Genomic DNA, 23,662 nt, shown 5'->3' with positions numbered 1-23,662 from the left:
TTTACAGAATAAAAAGTCGAGGGCAGTCTCACTCCCTTTGTTCACAAGAAACAAGGCCTGCTGAGTTTTTTTTTTTAAGTGAAGAGATGAGATGCAGCGCCTGAGCTGGGCGCTCCAGCAGAGCCTCTCACCACCTCTGTTCTGTTGTGTTTGCATTATGGGACCTTTTAAAAAATAGTAGCAAAATCCTTTTTTTGCTACCAGATTGGATTCAGGTTTAATCACAATTTGAGTAATCCTACTGAATGATTAACTTAAATCCCATGTTTCTGTGCACTAAATGTGGTCAAATGTGGAACTAATCCAAGTTCCTCAAAGACTAGACTCCTACTACCCCCTATCCTTAGTCTCAGAGAGACACCTGCTTCAAGTTTTGCTATGTTTGATTAAATTCCTAAGTTTCAATAAGGTGGTTATTAGAGATGGAGGTATTTGTATTTGTAGATGAATATCCTCACACAGCTGGGGCTAGACTGTCAACTCATGTGTGCAGCAGCGGCATCATTCCAGTCACTCTCTTCCCACTTGGCTGGCCACTCGAAAGCCGTGCAGGGAAACTCCTCCTACGTTCCCCTGCCTGGAGTGGCTAGCTGAGCAGGAAGAGAGCAGGGTCCAGGAGTGATTGGAAGGATGAACGAGGCTGCCGCCGGCAGATGAGTAAGTGGACAGTCCGGCCCCAACGGCCAGACCCTCATTAAGTCGAGCTGCGCTGGGATATTCGTATACAAAATACCCCCATCTCTTATGATCATGTATTGGCCGGAATCTTGTTGGTATCTGTTTAAGAATTGTGTACTAGGCATGGGACTTTTGGAATTTTTTCATTACAAAGAATGTGCCAAGAATTCCACCAGCTATAATACTGGAAGCTTTAGCCAAGAAACAGAAGACCTTAGAAGAGTTTCAAGTATACATAATGGCCTTGACAACTTTCTTCCTGAAGCAGTAGCTATTAAGCATGAAGAAGAAAGACATAGATGGAGCTTTTAAAGCTCAATTGGAATTATAAGGCATTAGGGGCCGGTAGTTTTTTGAGAGATTCATGAACATAGAAACTAATACCGGCCCCTAATACCTTGCAGTTCCCATAGAGTTTTTGTTGCTTCTAACCTTTTCTTTCTTCTGCATACTTAATGAACATAATCACAAAGAGAAACCTGCCAAAGGACATGTGTGTATTCTGAAACTCCTCTGAGGACTTTTTTTTAAAACTAAAGCTAACAGAATACTAGCTGGAGGAATTCCTAGTAACTACAGTGAAAAAAAATCCCAAAGTCCCATGCCTATTGTATACCTTGCCATGGCTAATTAACAAAGTGGTGGAGCCTGCTTCAGTTGTGAGCTTGATTGTGTAACTAGATGCATCTTGCCACATAGCAAGTTAGTTGCAAGAGGTTATATACCCTAACCACACCTAAAAGATTCCGGCCATAATTTACTATGACATGCATATTTGAATTTTTATTTTGTTCTGTTTTAATTGTAGAAAAAGTGGCCTGGAAGAGAGCAGTACGGGGAGTTAGGGAGATGTGTGATGTATGTGAAACAACGCTATTCAATATTCATTGGGTTTGTCGCAAATGTGGCTTTGGGGTATGTCTAGACTGTTACCGACTTCGAAAGAACCGTCCACGCAGTGGTGAGTACTTGGTTGTGAACTACTACTTCTGAAAAGTTTAGATAGGTATTTTACATTTAGAGAGGTGTCTCATGACACTGTGACTTCAGGAATGGACAGAAGATAGATTGTAATCTACTGGTAGATCTTCAGGTGATTTGCAGTAGTTCACTAAGGGTTATTGATGTCCACTTGTTCAACAACAAAGGGTTTTATTTTCCTTCTAAACTACATTGCTGAGATGCAAGAAAGCTCGGGTTGGTTGGATATTTGTGTGACTGGTATGTGAACTTCATTTAGTCTTGCAAACAAATTTCTGGATTGAGTGTGGGCTTGGGTTCCCTATTTCTTAATTCTTAGCATGTGCTCAACTCTCTGTGCTACTGTTTTGCAACTGCAACTAGTTAGTAAACCTCAGCCTTCTGGTTAAAAATAGTAATAAAATAGATCCCACAACCATGGAGCGTGCCTACCACAGGGTTAATAGACTGCTTTGGTTTATCATTATAGGGGAATGCTATAGGTTGAGAACATTAACCTAATTTACTGTTTCATCTTTGATTTCATCAGGCAGCATTAGAAGTTGGAATCTTCTTTCTGTGTTGAACCTAACCAGTTTACCGTGGGCATGTCTATCAGTCTCTTGCACTCATACTCTCCTTGGAGAGAATTCAAAAGGGAAAATAACGTCTTAGCAAATTATCAGAAGGCCTCACAAGTTGTCTTCTCTTGCATGCACACCTTACCATAGCAAGGGGGAAAGTTTGAGTGTGTCACAGAAGCTGAGAATCAGAATGCTAGTCTCCATGAAAAATTTGGATTCCTGGCAAGGTCACCCAGGGTGGAATGGCCATCATTGGGACAGTATATAATGATGTATTCACCCTCTTCAGAATTAGTAGTCCCATCTGCAGACGAGAACAGGCAGTTCCTATGGAGCTGGGGATGACGAGACTTTGGGAGGGTAGCTACTAGGGAGCAGCAGTAGTGGAAGGTGACATTGGTAGAGGATCCTTCACAGGCAGTGGCAGTGACAGTCAAGCTAGCATTTTTAGTACTGTTGAGAAGAAGGCAGTGATAAAACACTGCTCTTATTTTGAAAGCCCTGCGATGAGACAGTCCAAAATGAATGAGAAGGTGCTATAAGGTGAGGTTCCCAGGTCCATCAGCTATTTGGGAAGAGAAGAGCAAAGGAGAGACACAGATAGCACTGTCACTAATGAAGCAACTAGATTAAAGCTGAAAGGATGTCTAGTGGCCAGTATCTTTAGAGCAGGCTTGTCCAACCTGCGGCCCGAGGGCCGCATGCGGCCCAGGTCAGCTCGTAATGCGGCCCAGTGCAATTTTTTATTTTTAATGAAATTCCAAAGTTTCGAGTTACACTGCCGGCACTTGCGGCCAGAATGTGGCCAGGGCATGTCACAACAGTAGAGGGGGAGAGAGAGAAGGAAGGAGTGGGAGGGGAGGGGACAGGGGGTGCGTGACTGCATTGCACTGTCCCCGTCAATAGGTGGACCCCCTCCCGGCCCCATAAAGCCACTGGAGTCGAAGCTGGCAGCCTCTGCTGTCTGAGATTGCCGCTGCCGGTAAGCGTGCTTGGAGTGGGGCTGCGGAGGATGGCTAGGGCTGCCCCCCCATGCGTCCCAAACCAAACTTTCATCTTCTAATGTGGCCCAGGGAAGGTGAAAGGTTGGACACCCCTGCTTTAGAGGTAATGCTGCATGACTTGTACAGTTGGAACATGGAATGTGAGAAGTATGAATCAAAGTAAATTGGAAACTGTAAAGCAAGAAATTTAATGTTTAAACACTGTAGTACTTGGTGTGAGTGAACTAAATGGACTGGAACAGGACATTTTCATTCAGACAGTTACAAAATATTATGCTCTGGAAATGACAAACCCAGAAGAAATGGTGTGGCTCTAATACTGAGGCAAGATGTGGCATAGGTAGTAAGGGGATATAGTGCAATATATGACTGAATGATATAAAGCAAACTTTAAAAAAATCTCTCAGCATAACCATCATTGAAGTCTGTGCTCTCACTACAGATGCTGAAAAAGAAGTTGAAAAGTTTTATGCAAGAATCCAGGAGTAAATTGGTTACAAACCAAAACCAGATGTGCTGATAATGATAGATGACTAGAACATAGAAATAAGTAACAAAATAAAATAAAATATTGTTGGAGAATTTGGCGAAGGGGTCAGAAACAAAGCAGAATAACATAGAATTCCTTGAAGCTAGCAGTCTGTTCTAAATACAGTGGTGCCCCGCTTGACAATTACCTCGTTAGACAAGGAAATCTCTTTACGATGAAGTTTTTGCAATTGCAAAACTACGCTTTAATGGGGAAAAACTGCTTCACGACGTTCGATTCCCTGCTTCGGGAACCGATTTTTTGCTTAATGGCGATCTTTACAGCTGATTGTCAGGTTTTCAAAATGGCCACCTGCTGTGCAATATGGCTCCCCGCTGTGTTTTAGGACAGATTTCTCGCATTACAGGCACCGGAAAATGGCCACCCTATGGAGGATCTTTGCTGGACGCTGAGGTATTTCGCCCATTGGAACACATTGAACCGGTTTTCAATGCATTTCAATGGGCTTTTTCATTTTGCTTGACAAGGATTTCGTTATACAGCGATTCTTCTTCGTGGTCTCTGTGAAATCACACTAATGGGTGAATCTGCGCTTGCGCAGAAGGCCTCGGAACATTCTAGAGCTTAAAGTAACACTTTTGGCTCTGCCCCCCAGGACCTCATGGTCCACCCGCCCTAACAGCCACTCAGTTCCATTTTTTCCGCTGCTGCAGTTAGGTCTCTTAGCTAAAGCTCCGTGAAATAGTGGAAAGATCTGGAAGATTCTTAGATTTGGCTCCGTTTTTCATTCATCCAAGGGAAGTACTTTACTTTATCTTATTATTAGGGGAGTTTTGGACTTTGTTTGAGGGTTTTCCCTCTCTCCCCTACCCTTCCCCCCTTATTTTTCTGAGACTGTTTTTCCCACCTTTTTTCTTTTATGGCCTCCAAGGCACCTTCTTCACCTAAAGTTACTTTTAAAAGCTGTGCCGCCTGTTCTAAGAAGATCCCATCTACAGACGGCCATCGTTATTGTTTATTTTGCCTTGGGGAGTCACACATCCCCCGGGCCTGCCGCCATTGTGAGAGGTTCACTCGGCAGGGCCTGAGACTTAGAGAGCAACGTCTCTGTGCAGCGCTTTGGGAAAAATCCCTAAGCGCACCAACTATGGAGACAGCTTCTACAGCTGCAGATTCGGGCCCTTTACCCGGCCCTAAGGCCAGGGGCAATAGTAAGCCGGCTGCGTCTACGAAGAAGGCTTCCAAAAAATCCAAGCCTCCTAAAAGTCAGGCCGCTGCCGCCATTTCTCCTCCGCTCTTCCCTGCGGCTACGCCTCAACTCCAACTGTCGCCCTCCTTGCCTGCTCTTACTCCTCAATCTCCCATTGAAATTCCGTCGCAGGCTTCGTCGCCACCATCCTCCCCAGCCTCATTACCGCCGCCAGCCGATACGCCGGATATACCCCTCTTCCCATCTCCCCAAAGGAAGAGGAAAGCTAAAACGAGGCATTTGGAAACAGCCTCTGGAGATTCCTGGTCTCCGAGCCCCTCGGGACCGAAGGTCTCCCCCCACGGGGCTGGACATGTTCGCCCCGAGAAAGCAAAGAGGCACGGGACTATGGATGAGAGTGCCACTCCACTCAAACTCTCTAAGAGTTACCTAAATCGATGGCAGAAACAGATGCAAAAGCTTTATGACCCACGGCTTCTATACAGCCTGGCTGCGAAGAGTTCCTCGTCAGACTCTTCTTCTTCATCGGATTCTTCCGATTTCTCGGTATCGTCGGTACCGTCACTCCACGATACCGAAAGAGAAGGACACCGGCACGCCCCGTCGGTACCGTCATTTCCCGATACCGGGAGGAAAAGGCTTCGGACGGTACCGGAAGAGCCCTCGTCCCTAAAGAAGCCCAGGCCACGGGCTACTACCTCTGACCGGACACGCCCTCCAGTCCTGATACCGAGCGGTATCCCGCGCCGTACGGCACCCGGTACCAACATCGGTACCGCACCATCCGGTACCAACGCTGCGCCCCCGAAACGCAAGCGTCCTCACGATCCGGTACCGTCTAAGCCACGCAAGAAGAAACGACGCCACGCTTCTTCTGACTCTGACTCCTTTCAGTTGGATTTCTTCGATACCGACACCGACCCCGATACTGGACATGGTACCGGGCACGGTACCGATACCGGACCGAAGGACAAGAAACGCCCCAAGAAAAAGGGCAAAGAGATACCGGCCCCCGTTTTTCCCATGCTGGAACTCCCATTCCCCCCATCCCTACTTTCTGACCATCCCGACGATTCATCATCGGAAGACTCATTTTCGGATGCATCTGCTCCTAATGATAATACCCCGGACTCTGCCATTATCGATAAGAACCCGGTTTCTCCGGCAGCCGATTTTCCAAGCTATTCCCAATTGATACATAGAATAGCCTCCGCCTTGGAGCTTCCTGTCGAGAGGCCGCCAGAAATTGTCCCCGACAAGGTTTATGGCGACATAGATGAGGATCAGAACCTGCCCATGCGTCATTCCGTCACTACTAAGAACCCTAAAACAGCCTTGGGACAAACCCTGTTCTACCCCCCAAATGTCCAGACGGGTGGAAAATTTGTACCGGATTCAGGGATCTGAACTGGACTTCCTTGTAAAGCATCCTGCCCCTAATTCCCTGATTGTGGACGTCGCCCAGTCTAAGTTTCGGCCCGCATCAGCCGCATCCCCGAATAATAAGGATGGGAGGAAAATGGACATATTTGGCCGGCGTTCATATGCCTTTTCATCCCTAATTGTGAGAGCTGCTAATTATGTGGCCGCCATGGCGGCATACCACCAGCACTTATGGGACTTAGCCTTACCATCTTTACAAGCTGCATCTGAAGAGCTGCAACCTAGGGGTCTTTCTCTTCATCAGGAGGCCTCACAACTCATTCGTCAGGAAAGGGTCAAGGTCCGTCATATTTTGGATGCTGCGTCGCGTAATCTAATGACGGGTGTCGCAATAAGGAGGCAAGCATGGTTTAAATCCGTGGCGATTCCTGAAGACTCTAAGGCCCGTATTCTTGACCTCCCCTTTGATGGTTCAGGTCTCTTTGACCCTAAAACAGATGAAATTCTGAAGGGTCTCCATCAGGCTAAGAAGGCTGCCAGATCCTATGGTGCTCAGCCATTCTACAAACAGCGCTATCCATGGAAGCGTCTACCCTTTTATTCAGCTACGCAACCAGGGAGGCCCTACCCATCCAAACAGAGGTACTACTCTCCCTCTGCCGGCTACACCACTAGACATGACCAACGACACAAGATCCGCTCCTCCTTCAAAAAGGTCGACCGCAAGAACAAACAGAGCCTTTGACTGCTCTACAGGCATTTTCTCTCCTTCCTACGCCACCCGCTTGTCTCCTTTCCTCTCCAACTGGTCTATCATCACTTCAGACAAATGGGTCCTTTCTATCATCGCAAAGGGTTATGCGATAGAATTTTTGGAAACACCTCCTTCCCGTCTGGTCCTCACCCCTCCGTCCGATCCCCTAAAGCAAGAAATAGACACCCTGCTGCGGAAACACGCAGTAACCAGGGTGTTCCCAAATCCTGCCGATCCTGGTTTTTTCTCCAGGTATTTTCTAGTGCCGAAAAGGGATGACTCCTTTCGTCCTATTCTAGACCTAAGGCGCCTCAACAAGTTCATCGCTTATCGCCGTTTCCGGATGGTGACCCTAGAGAGAATTCTACCTCTCCTGCGGCAAGGCGACTGGTTCGTGGTCATAGACCTCAGCGACGCCTATTTCCACATAAACATAAGGCACGATCATCGTCGCTTCCTACGTTTTTCGCTGGGATCAAAGTGCTACGAATTCTCCGCTCTGCCTTTTGGACTTTCCACCGCGCCCAGAGTCTTTATGAAATGTATGGCCCCAGTGGCACCTTTCTTTTGAACCAAGGGTATAGCCATCTTTCCATACATAGACGACTGGCTACTGGTTGCACACTCCAGGCCCCAGGCGGAACATCACACGCTTACTGTCCTCCGCCTCCTCAAGACTCTTGGGCTACAGGTAAACTACAAGAAGTCTGTCCTTGTCCCTTCGCCTGTTGCTACTTACATAGGCGCCGCCCTAGACGCTCGGGCGGGACAGGCATTCATACCTCAGGAAAGGGCGCAAAAGAAGGCTGCTCTCATCGAGCAATTTTGTCCACTTCATTATGTCACCGCTCATACTGCTCAGAAGCTGTTGGGCCTGATGGCCTCCACCACTTCAGTCATCCCTCATGCGAGGCTGAAACTTCGTTCGCTGCAGGTGTGGCTTCTGTCACTTTTCAACCCTCTTTGGGACTCCCCCAAGAAGAGACTCTTGGTGTCGAAGGAGTTGTCAGAACAACTAAAATGGTGGGTCAACCCGGACAATCTGTTCATGGGGCGCCCATTTGCTCCCATTGTCCTACGAACTCGCATTACGACGGACGCCAGCAACATTGGCTGGGGTGCTCACTGCTGCGGCCTGCAAGTCCACGATCGTTGGTCTCCAAAGGAGCTTGCCTTGCACATCAACAATCGGGAACTTCTAGCCATCTTCAAGGCCTGCCGGGCGTTTCTGCCCATTATCAAGGGCACAGCTCTTCAAGTAGTCTCGGACAACACGACGGCAGTCGCGTATGTCAACAAACAGGGAGGTACCCACTCTTTCTCCCTCCTGTATCTTGCTGTCCAGCTATGGGAGTGGTGTCTCCAACATCATGTCTTTCCATCCGCTGTATACATTTCCACTCACGACAACATACTTGCGGATCGGCTCAGCAGGACTGCTGTTACCATGCACGAATGGGTGCTGGACCAGGCAGTGTTCCTGACCCTCTGCGAACTCGCGAGGCGACGCTCTAATGGTGGCGTGGAACAACCACTTTCTTTACATGTTTCCACCGTTTCCCCTTCTACTGAGGACACTGGTGAAGGTTTGCGACGACAACGCGAACACCATTCTGATTGCTCCATTCTGGCCACGGCAACCGTGGTTCGCAAGGCTCATCACAAGGGCGACGGAGTACGTCAGGCTACCTTACCTTCCTCATCTGCTGACCCAGAACGAGGGGACAACTTATCACCCGGACGTGCAGTCACTCCACCTCACTGCCTGGAGGATAGTCCCACGGTAGCTCACGTCCTTGCCCATTGTCGTAAACCGTCTACTGATACCCTGTACAAGAGCAAGTGGAAGGCCTTTCTGAAGTTCACCACTTCTCGTCGACTACCCGCGTCGCCTACGACGCTCCATGCTGTTCTGCAGTTTCTGGCTTACCTTTTCCAGATGAACCTTTCTCATTCAACCCTGAAGGTTTATCTCTCCGCTATCACAGCCCATCAACCACCGGAGGCGGATAGTGCTCTTCTATTCAGACATGCGAAGATAAGATGTTTTCTCCGAGGGGTTGTACGCCTTCGTCCACCTACAATCAATCCAGTCCCACAGTGGTCCCTCCATACAGTTCTAAACTGTCTCTCGAAACCACCATTTGAACCACTGGCTACGGTTTCGGAACGCCTCCTCACCCTCAAGGTGGTTTTCTTGGTCGCTATTACATCGGCCAGAAGGGCCTCAGAATTGGCTGCCCTGAAGACCGACCCACCTTTCTTACAATTCTTCCGAGACAAGGTGGTCTTGTACCCTGACGTGTCCTTTTTACCCAAAGCCACCACGGACTTTCATGTTAAACAACCGATAATCCTACCAACCTTTTTTCCCCAACCTTCCTCTCCGATTGAGAAATCTCTTCATCTACTCAACGTAGATGAAGGACTTCCTCGTTTCGCCTCTCCAAGCGCCTGTTTGTCTCTCATCAGCAGCCTCACAGAGGTCGAGAGGTGTCTCCACAAACTGTGTCCAGATGGATAGTTCAGGTCATCCGCCTGGCCTATGAACTGGCTAAGAAGCCTCTCCCGGCGTCTGTTAAAGCCCATTCCACTAGGGCTGTTGCGACCTCCACAGCCTTTCTCCGTGGAGTCCCCTTGCAGGACGTCTGTAAAGCTGCCACGTGGTCCACGCCTTCCACGTTTGCATCTCACTACCAACTCGACCTGCGAGCCAAGGAAGATGCGAGGTTTGGTCGGGCTGTCCTGTCGGCGGTGCTGCCGTGACGTTTCCCTCCTCCTTTCAGAGGTAACCTTGCTAGTCACCCATTAGTGTGATTTCACAGAGACCACGAAGAAGAAAAAGAGGTTACTTACCTGTAACTTTGGTTCTTCGAGTGGTTCTCTGTGAATTCACACGGCCCGCCCGTCCTCCCCACTTTCCGTCATGGCTGTCTCGCTCTTAGAGCAGCAGCGGAATTTGGGGAACTGAGTGGCTGTTAGGGCGGGCGGACCATGAGGTCCGGGGGGGCGGAGCCAAAAGTGTTACTTTAAGCTCTAGAATGTTCCGAGGCCTTCTGCGCAAGCGCAGATTAACCCATTAGTGTGAATTCACAGAGAACCACTCGAAGAACCAAAGTTACAGGTAAGTAACCTCTTTTTTTGCTGGAACGGATTATCCTCGTCAAGCGAGGCACCACTGTACATAGTTCAGGCAACGAAACAGATTGTAGAAGTGAACTTCACCAGGTGGCTAAAATAGAAATCACATAAACTATGTAGTTGGAAGTAGGAGATAGAGAAGTTGTATTCTGTCTGCTATAAAAAGACCAGGAACAGATTGTTGCACTGACCATAGCTTGCTAATATCAAAAATAAGAGCAAAGCTGGAAAAAAACACTAATACTAAAAGAATCATAATGCCATATTATAATTAAATAGCATTTCTGGTGAATTTCTAATTCATATAAAAATAGATGCATTACTAGTCTCTATTGACCATGAAGCAGAAGTACTAAGAATTAAGTTGTCTCAGGAATGTTGGTTCTTAACTTACAGGTTTTTAAATGTTGTTTCAATTGTTTTTATATATGACTGTTTTAATCTTAATGTATGTTTGTTTTTTAAATGTTATATTTATATGGTATTTTCAGATTTTTATTTTATGTGTTGTGAGCCACCTTGAGTCCCCTGTGGGAAGAAAGGAGGCATATACAGTGGTGCCTCGCTTAATGACGATAATCCGTTCCAGGAAAATTGCCGTTAAGCAAAAACATTGTAAAGCAAAATTAAAAACCCCATTGAAACGCATTTAAAACCGTTCAGTGTGTTCCAATGGGGTAAAAACTCACCATCCAGCAAAGATCCTCCATACGGCGGCCATTTTCACTGCCTGTATAGCGAGGAATCCGTCCCTAAGCACACCGGGGAGCCATTTTAAGCATCTGGTGGCCATTTTGAAAACCCGACGATCAGCTGTTTTGGATCATCGTAAAGCGAAAATCGGTTCCCGATGCAGGGAACCAATCATCACTAAGCGAAATTCCCCCATTTAGACCATCGTTTTGCGATCGACTGTAAATAAATTTAATTAATTGACCGGGGAATGAAACCTGAGATGTCATTAGGGAAGAATGCAAAAAGACTATTCCTGCAGTTTTAAAAAAAGCCTAGCCAGGTGATGGAGGAAAAACAACATTGTTAATGAAAAGCAAGAATCCAAAGTAAGAAGTGACAGAAGTAAGGCCAGAATTTTGAATGCAACTGTTTAGTGACTGTTATGTTTAGTGTTTAGTGACTTCTATAAAGAGAACTATTACAGTAACCAATCAGAGAAAGAGAAGAGAACAATACAATAGGGGAAACTAGAGATGTCTTCCAGAAGATTAAAAAAAACAAAGTAGTTATAAACCTAGGTTAGGGATGCTGAAAGACTAACAGGGGAACATACTGTTTGACCAGTATGCAATAAATATAAGGTGGAAAGAAGATGCTGGAGAACTATATATAAGAGATGCAGAGATGAAAGATTCATTTGAAGAGAATTCTGTAATGAAGACCCTGCAATTTTAGAACATGAAGTGAAAGCTGTTGTCAGAGTACTTGAAAGAAATAAATCACCAGGAATAGATGGGATACTAATAGAATTGTTCCAAGCTATAGGAACTGGATCTGTCAGTATCCTAACAAGAGTATGCCAGCAAATATGGAAAACAAAACAATGGCCCAGGAACTGGAAGCACACAATATACATTTCGGTCCCTCAGACAGATGTCAAGGGGTACAAACTATAGGCTCCAATGCATTAATTTCCTGTGCAAAGTTTTGCAACAAAGACTTTTACCCCATTTGTTGTTATGTGCTGTCAAGTCACCTCTAACTTATTGCAACCTCATAAATGAATGATCCTCAAAATGTCCTGTCCTCAATTTCCCTGCTTAGCTCTTGTAAACTCAAGCCTGTGGTGTCCTTTAGGGCAGAGGTCCCCAACCCACAGCCCGGTGCCAGTCCGTGGGCTTCCTGGAACTGGGCTGCGGAGACTGATCCCGCCTGCACACATGGTGGGTGTGTCACACTTGCGGAGGGGCCTGTCGTGCTTGCGGGTGGGCATGCACACGAGCACGACACGCCCAGCCGCGAGCATAGGGGTGCATGGAAACTGCATCCCCCAGTCGGTCCACAGTCCCAAAAAGGTTGGGGACCGCTGCTTTAGGGAATCAATCTCGTATTTGGTCTTCCTCACTTCCTACTTCTTTCTGACTTTCCCAACGTTATTATCTTTTCCAGAGAAGCTTGCCTTCTTATGATGTGTCCAAAATAGGACATCCTCAGTTGGAACAAGAAATGCCTGATGTTCAAGTTGGATTCTGAAAAGGAAGAGGGTGGAATTGTATTAGAAAGAGAAAATAATTTCATGTTCTGATCTAGATGTGAATTTCAGCTTATCAGCTCTTGTAATACTGCAGTATGAGAGGAAACATTATCAGGATTTAAATATCTGACTTAACCTTCTATTTCAGAGACAGAGGAGATGGGTGATGAAGAGGTATTTTCATGGCTGAAATGTGCAAAAGGACAGTCACATGAACCAGAGAATCTCATGCCAACACAGATCATCCCAGGCACAGGTAATGCTTCAGTAGTCACTTCTTTCACTAGTCACTGATTGTCCTTTGTCAACAGACTTAGACCAAGATACAGTATGCCTGAGGCAAAGCATATTCGTCTTCTACTTGCATAGTATCCAAAGCCCAATGGACAAAGATTCCCAAAGTTCCTATCTCCACAGGAGTAAAAATACAGTGATAATTCACTAATAATTTGCTGCTTTTTTATGGCACCCTAAATTTGTTGCCTGCTGCTAGTATGTTACCACTCTTAGGTTTTGTTACGTAATTTTTAATTGCCTCTGCATAAGGATAACTCCATCTATCTAGCCTTGTCTCATTCTGATTTGATCATATTCTTATACAGGTACATGCAGTGGTGCCTCGCTTAACGGGCGCTCCGTTTAGCGACAAAACCGCATACCGACAAAGTTTTTGCGATATTCCCTATGGGGAAAAATCGCTTTGCGATGATCGGTACCCTGTTTTGCTTACCGATCATTGCAAAGCGATGATTTTTTAACAGCTGATCGGCAGTTCCAAAATGGCCGCCAGGTACAAAAATGGCCGTCCACTGTGTTTAGGGACAGATTCCTCACTTAAGAGGCAGCAAAAATGTCCACCGTATGGAGGATCTTCACTTTAAGGTGAGTTTTAAGCCCATAGGAACGCATTAAACAGGTTTTAATGCGTTTCTGTGGGCTTTTTAAGATCACTTAGCAATGTTTTCAGTTAGCAGTGATTTTTGCTGCACGGATTAACATCGCTAAGCGAGGCACCACTGTAGCAGCAATAGCAGAATCTACATTACTTTAAACAGGGACAGTTAGATCAGAACATATGGATGATTAGCAGTAGTTTAATGTGCATTTCCAGTTTCCAGTGACTTAGCAAGCAAAGCATAATGTTTCTTTCCCAAATTAGACTTTTAAAGGAAACTAGGAGAGGAAAAGAAGTAGGCTTGTGTGAAAGAATTTGTGGGCAAATTCCATCTCTGCTGTCAAAAACAAATTGTTAAGCTTTGTTATGTGTTCAGAAGTACCTTATTCTGCAATTGTATGCTAACTTTCTAAGTTGTTGTTTGTACTGAACTCTTACTGATGCACCTGTAAATACTGATGAGAAAAAAAGATCTTGAAAAACCTAAAAACTGTTACAGTTGTTTTATATTATGCTCCTAAGATTGCTTAAGACAAGTGCTAAGACTGGTTCCTAGGTATATTGTTACAGCTAATGAAAGGATTACATGCAGGTAGAAAAAGCCTTTCTGTAGCGTCTGCGTGTAAACCTTGTCTTAACCCTAACCCTCTGAGGACAAGTTTTTTGTTCATGTAAAAATATTTAAATATTTATCAGAAAAACACTTATGGCTGCATTTAAAGCTTTCAGATTTTGCTATGTGATTTCATTCCAAAATTTCTAATTTTACAGCACTATATAATATTGGGGACATGGTTCATGCAGCACGTGGCAAATGGGGCATTAAAGCAAATTGTCCGTGTATTAATCGGCAGAACAAATCTGTGCTGCGGCCTGCTGTCACCAATGGAATTTCACAGGTATGTCAACTTCTCTGGTTATGGTATCCTTGTGAAACATGTCTTTCTACTTGGAATATTCTGACTGGAGTTGCTATCTTTAAAAAGACCATGGTGATCATTATATAAATTGAAATAATTTTAAAATTTCTTTGAGCAGATAGTTTATAATGCTAATATTTATTTTTTTATTTATTTTATTTATTTAATACTGAAGGATAATATAAATAAATAGCTATAATTGACCGTATCTGATTTATTTATTTTGCTTTTTAGAAGTCTTCTGACGCTATGTTACATTTAGTTACATTTTTCTGATTTCTAATCAATCTGCTGTTGCTGGTAACATTCTGTTTATTCTTAGACCCTACTCTCATCTACATTTCATTTCTTTCTATTTTGATTTCAGGTTTTTCCAAACATGATGACCCTCCTTTATTAACAATATTAAACTAACTATATGGGTTGATTAGTAATCCAACTACTGTACAGTGGTGCCTCGTATAACGATGTTAATTGGTTCCAAAAAATTCATTGTTGTGTGAATCATCGTTCTGCGAAACACCATTTCCCATAGGAATGCATTGAAAACCGGTTAATCCGTTCCAATTGGAACGGATTGCCGTCCTTAAGCGAAAATCCCCATAGGAAACATCGTTGTGTGAAACAATGTTTCCTCCATTCAAATGCATTGCAGCCTTTCCAATGCATTTTAATGGTTTAGCGAAGTCAATTTTTGCAAATTTAAGTGTGTCATAAAAGGGTCAAAAACGGTTTTAAATGCTTGGAATAGCTTCTGCACCTTCTAAAAAGGGTGCAAACTTAATTTGGCTTGGATCTCACTTTTCGTTAATTTTTGCTGAATTTTTCCCCCCACCAACTTTTGACAGCTGTCAAAATCTGACAGCTCCATTGTTTCCTATGGGGCACAAAAATATTCACCATAAATTAACGAAGACTCAGATCAAAGCCAAATCAGGTGTGCACCCGTATTAGAAGGTGCTTCAATGATCCCAAGCATTTAAAACTGTTAACAGCCACCTTTCCTGCTCTTTTTTGCAAACATCGTTCAGTGAAACAGGGGACCCAAAACGCAATCGTTGTGTGAAGCATGGTCCCAAAATCGTTGTGCGAAAATTCCCTATAGGAAACATCGTTGTGTGAGGCGGCAAATTTTTCAGAAAAAGCCATCGTTGTGTGAGGCATTCGTTGTGCGAGGCACCACTGTATATGTTTTCAGTTTATATCAGGTGTAAATTTGAACACAGTATTAACACAACAGTTAAGTTTTGTGTTTGCCAAATACTTCTCTTCAATGAATTCAGCCCTGTTATGTGCTTTTAAAAAAATCTATTTCAAAAACTACTCCTTTATTGTTCTGTGTGTTTCTCACTTTTAGCAGCTGCCCAGTATGAATCCTGGTGTATCAGCTTCTGGAAATGAAAGCACTTTTTCCAGTGGCGCAGGGACAACAGAAAGTGTACAGCTGGACACTAATAGTGTTCCTAAGCCAGAAACTACAGAGGGCAAAGTTGAGGAACCTATAAAGACAGAGACCCCAGCCACCAGCAACACTGAGCCAAAACTGAACAAGCCATTATGTCCAGAAACAAGTCCTTCCTCAGCATTGCACTGGCTTGCAGATTTAGCAACGCAAAAGGCAAAAGAAGAAACAAAAGGTAAGCAGTCTGGAGCTGAAGAGTTTCATTCGAGCCTGGTTATTACTCTACCGTGCTACTTCCAACCCTAGGGTCTCCAGATGTCCTTAGACTACAACTTCCAGAAATCTTGGCCAGTACATCTAGTGGTGAAGGTTCCTGGGAGTTTTAATTCAAGAACATTTGGGGACCCAGGATTGGGAGCTGCCATTTCTAGCAGGTAGGAAAACAAGGAAGGTTTCTGACGCTAGGGAACTGGGAAACAGACTAAAGCTTTTTTTGGTTGTTGGGGCACAAGAATTTTGTACATTTGGTGCTCATAAGCCACAAAAGCCTATGGACGGATGTAGCCAAATAGCAAATGGGGGAACTACTCTGTTTTGCTGAAAATAAGACCTAGTATGATTTTTCAGGGTACTCGTAATATAAGACCTACCCCCAAAATAAGCTCCACTTAAGTGAAACCCCGCTCTCCACCATTGTGCAGCAACCAGAAGAAGATGACATGACTATATTTGAATAAATGTAGATTGTTGTACATGAAAAAAAATAAAGCATCCCCAGAAAATAAGCCCTAATGCATTTTTGGAGCAAAAATGAATATAAGACTCTGACATATTTTCGGAGAAACACAATAGCAGGATTAAAATGGTTATCGCTTTCTTTAAAGTAGGATGAGACAAACTTTTTTATATTGACGGCTTCAATCCCTGGGTGTAATCTATGTCAACAGGGATCAGGGCTGAAATAGTTGTGAAAGCAAACTAGAGCAACCCACCCATTTTACACCTTTCTGCTACCTCTTTCTTCCCCTCCTCTAACAGCATGCTAGGTAAGGGGCAGATTGCTCCTGGAAAGACTTGAGCAGTGGTATGAGGCATTTTGAAATGAGGTCAAGGGCCATTGTTCTCCAGTCCAGAGAAAAGACCTTGCTCTATTTAGATTTCTTCCACTTAGCCTGGCAAAAGCATTAAATCATGGAAAGGATTCAATCCAGGCTGCTTTGATAGAGGAAGATCTCTGTACTGTACTGGGTCTGAATAGGTTTCCTCAGATCTTGTGCCCTAAAGTTAAATACATTTTAAAAACGTTTAATATAGTCTAAAAATGAGGGGATTGTAGTGAAACCAGCCTTAAATTAAGGTATATTGATCCATATTGTATCTTTCAAAACAGTTCACAGTTTTCAAAATGCAAGAGATACTAAAATTGCTTTTGTTTCATTAAATTATATACAGGTGTGTTGGAGAGTTCATTTCAAAGGCTTAAACTTTTTGGGATATTTTACGTGCATTGAAACTAAATTGAAATACCAGTGGGGTCTTGACTTGAGAACTTAATCCGTATTGGAAGGCAGTTCTCAAGTCAAAAAGTTCTCAGGTCAAATCTGCATTTCCCATAGGAATGCATTGAAAACCATTTGATCCGTATCTGCTCTTTTCCGTCTATAGAAACTAATGGGAAGCTGCTATTCCGCCTTCGACCACTGGAGGGGGATATTTTGTTTCTTTTTTTCTTAGGTCAAGAAAGGTTTAGGGAAGGCAGGGAAAATACAGTCCAGGCAGTACAGTACCAGGCAGTCCGAAGACTGTCTCCCAGTCCACTCTCTAAACGCTGGGAGGAGTGAGGAAGCAGACAGGCACCCTTTTCACTGGCCAACAGTTAACTGAAAGTTCACATTTTGCACTTTCCCTGCCTCCCACGTGGTTTTTTTTTCAGTTCTTAACTCAAATCTAAGTACTTAAGTCAAGTCAATATTTTCCTATGAGAGTGGTTCTTAAGTCAAAATGTTCTTAACTCAAGCCGTTCTTAAGTCAAGACCCCACTGTATAGTTGATTTTTTAAAAAATGTTTGCCTATTTGTAATTTCACATCTGTTAATATGTGTTTGTATTTGTTTACATTTATTTAAAAAGGAATATTGCATCTACCTTAAACATAATAGGGACTGTAGTGTACTGGGCAATACATTTTGCCCCCTCCTAAATTTATATATAATTTTCATTAATAACTATATTTAGCAGGTTCTTGGTGCAGTTCTAACACTTCTTGAAGGCTGCAGTCCTGTCTGCACTTAACTGAAAGTGAGGTGCATTAACCCATTAGGCTGTCTTTCTAACTGTACAGGATTATGTTATAATTAAACCAAGAAGTATAACACATGTTTTGTAATTGTTTGAGCTTGGATCTTTTATTTTTAAGATGATTTTTGGGTTGCACATTTAAGAATTCTCTGCACTGGGGAGCTATGTTTGTTACATGCTTATTGACGTATTGTGTGAATTACTGATGCTTGGGCAGCTGCCAGTAATCTTCCATGAATTTTAGAAGGTTTATGTTGTCACCAAACTAAACTGATGCTAGCTGGATCATAGCTTGGTCCATGTGGGTCACATGCGAGACTTGCCTTTTGACATTCAAGCATTCCAGGATGTTTAGAAAGAACTGTAATAAAGTGTTATGCTCTGATTTAAGAATTAGGTTTACAGCTGAAGAATCTTGAAGGATACATAATATTATTATTCCAACCTTTGATTTCTTTATTTTTCCCCTCATACTTGATACCTCTTTTTATCATCAGTGCATATGTTGCTTGTTTAGTCTGCACTCATTAAAGTGGTAGTAATTTTGTAAGGGACATGGTGGCGCTCTGGGTTAAACCGCAGAAGCCTCTGTGCTGCAAGGTTGGAAGACCAGCAGTCATAAGAGCAAATCCACACGACGTAGTGAGCTCCTGTCACTTGTCCCAGGTCCTGCCAACCTAGCATTTGAAAGCATGCAAATGCGAGTAGATAAATACTGTAGGTACCACCACGGTGGGAAGGTAACAGCGTTCCATGCCTAGTCATGCTGGCCATGTGTTTTCGGACAAATGCTGGCTCTGCGGCTTGGAAACGGGGATGAGCACCATCCTCTAGAGTCGGACGTGACTGGGCGAAATGTCAAGGGGAACCTTTACCTTAATTTTGTCCATAGGTATTAAACTTACGAAAGATCATTGTTTAACAATAGCCTTAAAGATCTCTTATATTGACTTCCATTACCATATTTTAAAGTATCATTTATTTCTCTGAGCATTGCCTTATCTGTTTTACAGAAGCGGGTTCGCTGAGGTCGGTGCTCAATAAAGAATCTCAGTCACCTTCTTCCTTCAACTCCAGTGCTAAGGCCTCCCCTTTAACACCAAAGCTCTTTAACAGTCTTTTACTTGGCCCAGTTGCCTCAAGCAACAAGACAGAAGGTTCCAGTCTTCGTGATTTGCTTAACTCTGGGCCTGGAAAGCTGCCCCAAGCTTCTCCTGATACAGGGATACCATTTCCTCCTGTCTTTTCTGGAGCTTCCACAGTAAGTAATATATATATATAATTTTATAGTTATATATTTTTCCTTTTTGAAAAGTTGTGGTTCAAGTGGAATAAATGAAATGGTATTTTTCTGGCAAGTGGCAAAAATATTTATGATGTGATTATAAATCTACATTATAAATGACATAATTATAAATTATAAAGGCATTTGATAAGAACTGATATGTCACTCTGATTAAATGATATGTCCATGTTGCATCATCTGGCTTTGTTTTCTTATTTCATCTCCACTTGTTTTATTTTCATGTGTTTCAGTAAGTTTGGTAGAAAGAGAAAGAATATTTGCTTATAACCCCTCCCATTTATAAATACATGCCAGCAATACTGGCTCAGAAGACCAAGTGCACGGGAACTCAACAAATGATCTTTCTTGTATCTTGCAGCCCTCAAACCTCAGTACTTTAGAGAATGGGTGGGACTGTTGAACATTGTGATCTGTGTCTTAAGAAGGAGCAGTCCTAAGATGGAGTTGCTCCAGATCTGTTGGGAGAACATATAATTTTGGATATAACCCCATCCTAATGCCTTTCACTTCCAGTAGATGAAATGCTATGAAAAGAAAGATCCCCCCCCCCCAGTTTTTCCCCTCATCACAGTGCAGTGGTAACAAATCAAGGGGTAGGGAAGAAAACTGTTCTGCAGGCAAAGATGGGTAGGCTACAAGGCTTATGTTATTTACTAGAAGATGAGTTATTTAATTCATGTTAGAATTTCAGAATATTCCCTTGTTATCCCAGTATGGAATTAATTTCTTATTTGGTCACTAAGCCATTCTCATGAGGAAAAGACTTTCCCAATTAGCTGCACTCCAGATATGTTGGACTATAATTCCTAGGCATGGTTTGTGTTGTTGTTTCATGCATCTTAGAAGGCACTACATTTGGGACGGCTGCTGATAGGGCAGTTGGGAGACTGGTAAGCTCAGTTTGTCAGATGGTTGGAGCTTCAGCTACCTAGCAATTGCACAGATAAATCTCCACCATCCCTTTCTAGTTCAGAATTTAAATGTGGGTAGTTTATGTATGGAGATGTATCCCAGTGCATGTCAGACATTTGGCTGTAATAGAGGCAGAGCAAAAAGCTAGCTATGCCTTGTTTTTCAGCTCTGGACATGCCTGCGGTCAACTGCAACCCCTGTTTGATATTCTCTATCCATTTCAACCTGTGTATCTTTAAAAGGCTTTGTTTGCTTGCTTGAATGTCAGTAACCTGTCTTAAATTAGTATAGACAAATTATCAGTTTGGATTTTGTTCTTGTTAAAGGGCTGGAGCAGTTTAATCTCATATGTGGTGTTCAATCTGGATGTTCTAATAAATAAAGGAACAGGGCTGTGGAAGTATGCACGAGTGCATAAAGCTTATTGTTGACCACCTTGATCATTGGATTGACCAATGAGATTGGGATAAACATCATCTGAATAACATAAAATAGATGGAGAGAAGGATGTCATCAAAGGAAACAGTATAAGTTTCGACAAAGAGAGGGAGCCATACCTCAACAGTCACATTGTTTTCTCAACTAAATTGTATTCGGAACACTCTGGAACCACATGAGAGGTGCCACTGATGGGTCCAGTGAGAAGAAATATTGATAAAAATCAGTTCCACTCTTCCTTCAGTGTGGAGATATCTTGGATTATGGTCTCTTCTACAAGTCTGGATTCCACCTTTCTGAGCTCATCTTTCTGAGAATAACATTACTGTATTTTATGGATTTAGCACACAGCAACATAAGTATATTATGTCTCAAATCAGTAATTACTGAGATTATTTTAAAAATTGAGTATAGGACAGTAACAGCTCAACAATCTCTAGTCTCCAGTAGCAGCACATATGCTGAGCTTTTTCAGGGATTTAGGTTTCCCGTTTGTTACCACTCCTTCTTTTCTGCATTTTAGCCACCTTAATATGTTCACTTTTCCAGTAAGTATCTAATTGGTTGAAAGTTTAGAATTTTTGGCAAAGATGTACTTTCCAAGTTTAACCTAGATTACTCTGTGCATTAATATATTCTAGGGGGCAAAGAGCAAAGCCAGTTTGCCCAACTTCCTCGATCATATAATTGCCTCTGTGGTGGAAAATAAGAAGATGTCTGACACTACTAAGCGAACAAACAATTTGGCTGACACACAAAAAGAAGTAAAAGAAATGGTAATGGGATTAAATGTGCTAGACCCCCACACTTCCCATTCTTGGCTCTGTGACGGAAGGCTTCTGTGTCTTCATGACCCCAGCAACAAAAACAACTGGAAGATCTTCAGGGAGTGTTGGAAACAGGGCCAGGTAATTCAAAAAGTCAACCTTGCTATCTTCCATACCTGCGAAGTAAATTAGCTGTTTTGTAAGGACTGATATTGTTGTTGGCTTTGTTATTGATATAATGACAAAGCCCTGCGTTGCTCTGTGTGTGATAATAGCAGATAAAATGCATTCAGAGCCAAAATCAGTATCCTGAGAAACGGCTCATCTGGTTAAATAACTAGGTAGGTTAAACTAAATGGAAGTAATGTGGTATTCGGAGAAGTCAAAACAGGTTGAACAAGATTTTTAGCAGTCAGGAAATGGTAATCTACTTTGCCCATTACTAGAGATAATAGAGTAAGTTATGAAACTATGAAAAATACATTTGCATCATTTGTACTGAGTGTGAAAACGGCTTCTCTTAGCACATTTTGAGTTTTCTGTGTTGTCCAGTGTATGTTACCATAGGCTGCTGCGGCGTCCTAAGAGTGGAAGCTAGCATGCTACAAGCCAAGTTCTTTTTATATACTGTATGCAGCTTTGACTTGTGGATATAAATGTCATTATGCTAACCATTTTTTTCCCTGTCCTAACATTCCTTCCATGATTTTATTTGGCTGTGTCTTACAGTAATTTAGATGAAATTCTTAGGTTCATTTGTTGATGCCTTCTGAGAATTGTCATACTGGAATAATCCCTTATTAATCTTTCCACAGCCTGTTCTAGTTTCTGGTGTTCATAAGAAGCTGAAGCCTGAACTCTGGAAGCCAGAAGCATTTAGCCAAGAGTTTGGAGACCAAGACGTAGATCTGGTCAACTGCCGAAACTGTGCCATAATATCAGACGTTAAAGTGCGTGACTTCTGGGATGGCTTTGAAGTCATTTCTAGTAAGTCCAGTCTAAGTTCATCATGCTTTTCTTCCCCCTCAAAACTAGTTTTGTGAATTTTGTAAATATTACTTCTGAAAAGTTACTGATTTCATCATTGTGGCTATTTTTTATTTTTTGCCAAAGGACTACTCATTATAGCATTGGTGTCCTCCAAAACAATTCAGTATTAACAAATCGCAGTGAGTTTTTTACTATTTTAGTAGAGAGTGAGGATCAGTACTTCATGTCCTTTGTTTTCCCTGTTAACAGCTCAATTCTTCACCTTTCATTTTCTGAAATGGAAGATGCAGAGTTCAGCAAAGTTATGGTAGTGTTTGAAAGTCTGGACAATGGTCCTAATTCCTGTTACACTTTCATATAGTCTTGATGCTATTTTAAATGTCCTTTCCCTGGTATTTATTAAGATCACTACAGGAATGTCACCTTGTAAGTTGCTAGTTATATTAAACTCTACTGTACAGAGATATTTTTTATAAACAATAGCAATCCATTTTTAACCAATTTGACATTTTTGGTACCTTACAGTAATGATCCTTCTCTTTGCAGTATGCAAAGGGTTATATACAGGATAGAAGTTTTACTTGCCCAAGGTCATCTTCTGAATTGAAGACTAGGATTTGAACCCAGATCTGCCTGGTTTCCTGTACATACATGCTGTTTATTATAGACTTAGGTTTTTATTCCCACTCCCCAACTAATAAATTGTAAATTTTTGAGGAGAGGGGAACAACATGTAAGCTAAGTGCAACTACTGCTTTACAGAACGCCTAAGAGCAGATGATGGGCAGCCCATGGTACTAAAGTTAAAAGACTGGCCTCCAGGTGAAGATTTTAGAGACATGATGCCTACAAGGTAAGATCTCTTGTTGCTTTGGGTCTTTGACTTGGAAATAATTGCTGATGTTCTATCATTTATTCTTATCTTCACTTTATTTATATAAATACTATCCTTCTCCCTATGTTAGGAACTCAGTGTGCCTAATGTAGAATTTGTCCGTTTTAGGTTTGAGGATCTGATGGAAAACCTTCCTCTCCCAGAGTACACAAAGCGGGATGGAAGACTAAATCTGGCATCAAGATTACCAAGCTACTTTGTGAGACCTGACCTGGGTCCCAAAATGTACAACGCTTATGGTATGTAAAGTGGAGATCCATGTTTTGTTCCTGGTAGTAATCATCATCATTATTCAAAAACTCCAGGCACAGTCGAAATTATATAAACATTGACTGGTATTATATAATGGTACAAGTTTTAACCAAAAACCTAAGTACCTGTTAAATATGGACGTAGTATGTATGTTGTTCCTAATATTGCCATTTT

General features: G+C 42.8%; 1 protein-coding gene across 2 annotated transcripts in view; it reads left to right on the top strand.

Annotated features, from left to right (window-relative positions):
• KDM3B (lysine demethylase 3B) overlaps window positions 1–23,662 on the top strand; it is a 78,852-nt gene that overhangs the window by 38,338 nt on the left and 16,852 nt on the right. The window contains exons 11-19 of one of the 2 annotated variants that reach the window (XM_020789904.3): window positions 1,487–1,639; window positions 12,562–12,669; window positions 14,080–14,207; window positions 15,589–15,865; window positions 18,942–19,189; window positions 21,226–21,492; window positions 22,167–22,338; window positions 23,104–23,194; window positions 23,345–23,475. In XM_020789904.3, the coding sequence (XP_020645563.2) occupies window positions 1,487–1,639; window positions 12,562–12,669; window positions 14,080–14,207; window positions 15,589–15,865; window positions 18,942–19,189; window positions 21,226–21,492; window positions 22,167–22,338; window positions 23,104–23,194; window positions 23,345–23,475 (1,575 nt within the window). Of the gene's footprint in view, window positions 1–1,486; window positions 1,640–12,561; window positions 12,670–14,079; window positions 14,208–15,585; window positions 15,866–18,941; window positions 19,190–21,225; window positions 21,493–22,166; window positions 22,339–23,103; window positions 23,195–23,344; window positions 23,476–23,662 lie in introns of both variants that reach the window. The other variant, XM_020789894.3, reaches the window with a different exon arrangement.

The sequence above is a fragment of the Pogona vitticeps genome, chromosome 2 (assembly GCF_051106095.1).
Source record: "Pogona vitticeps strain Pit_001003342236 chromosome 2, PviZW2.1, whole genome shotgun sequence".
Lineage (NCBI taxonomy): Eukaryota > Metazoa > Chordata > Lepidosauria > Squamata > Agamidae > Pogona > Pogona vitticeps.
This window is presented reverse-complemented; position numbering and strand designations above follow the sequence as displayed.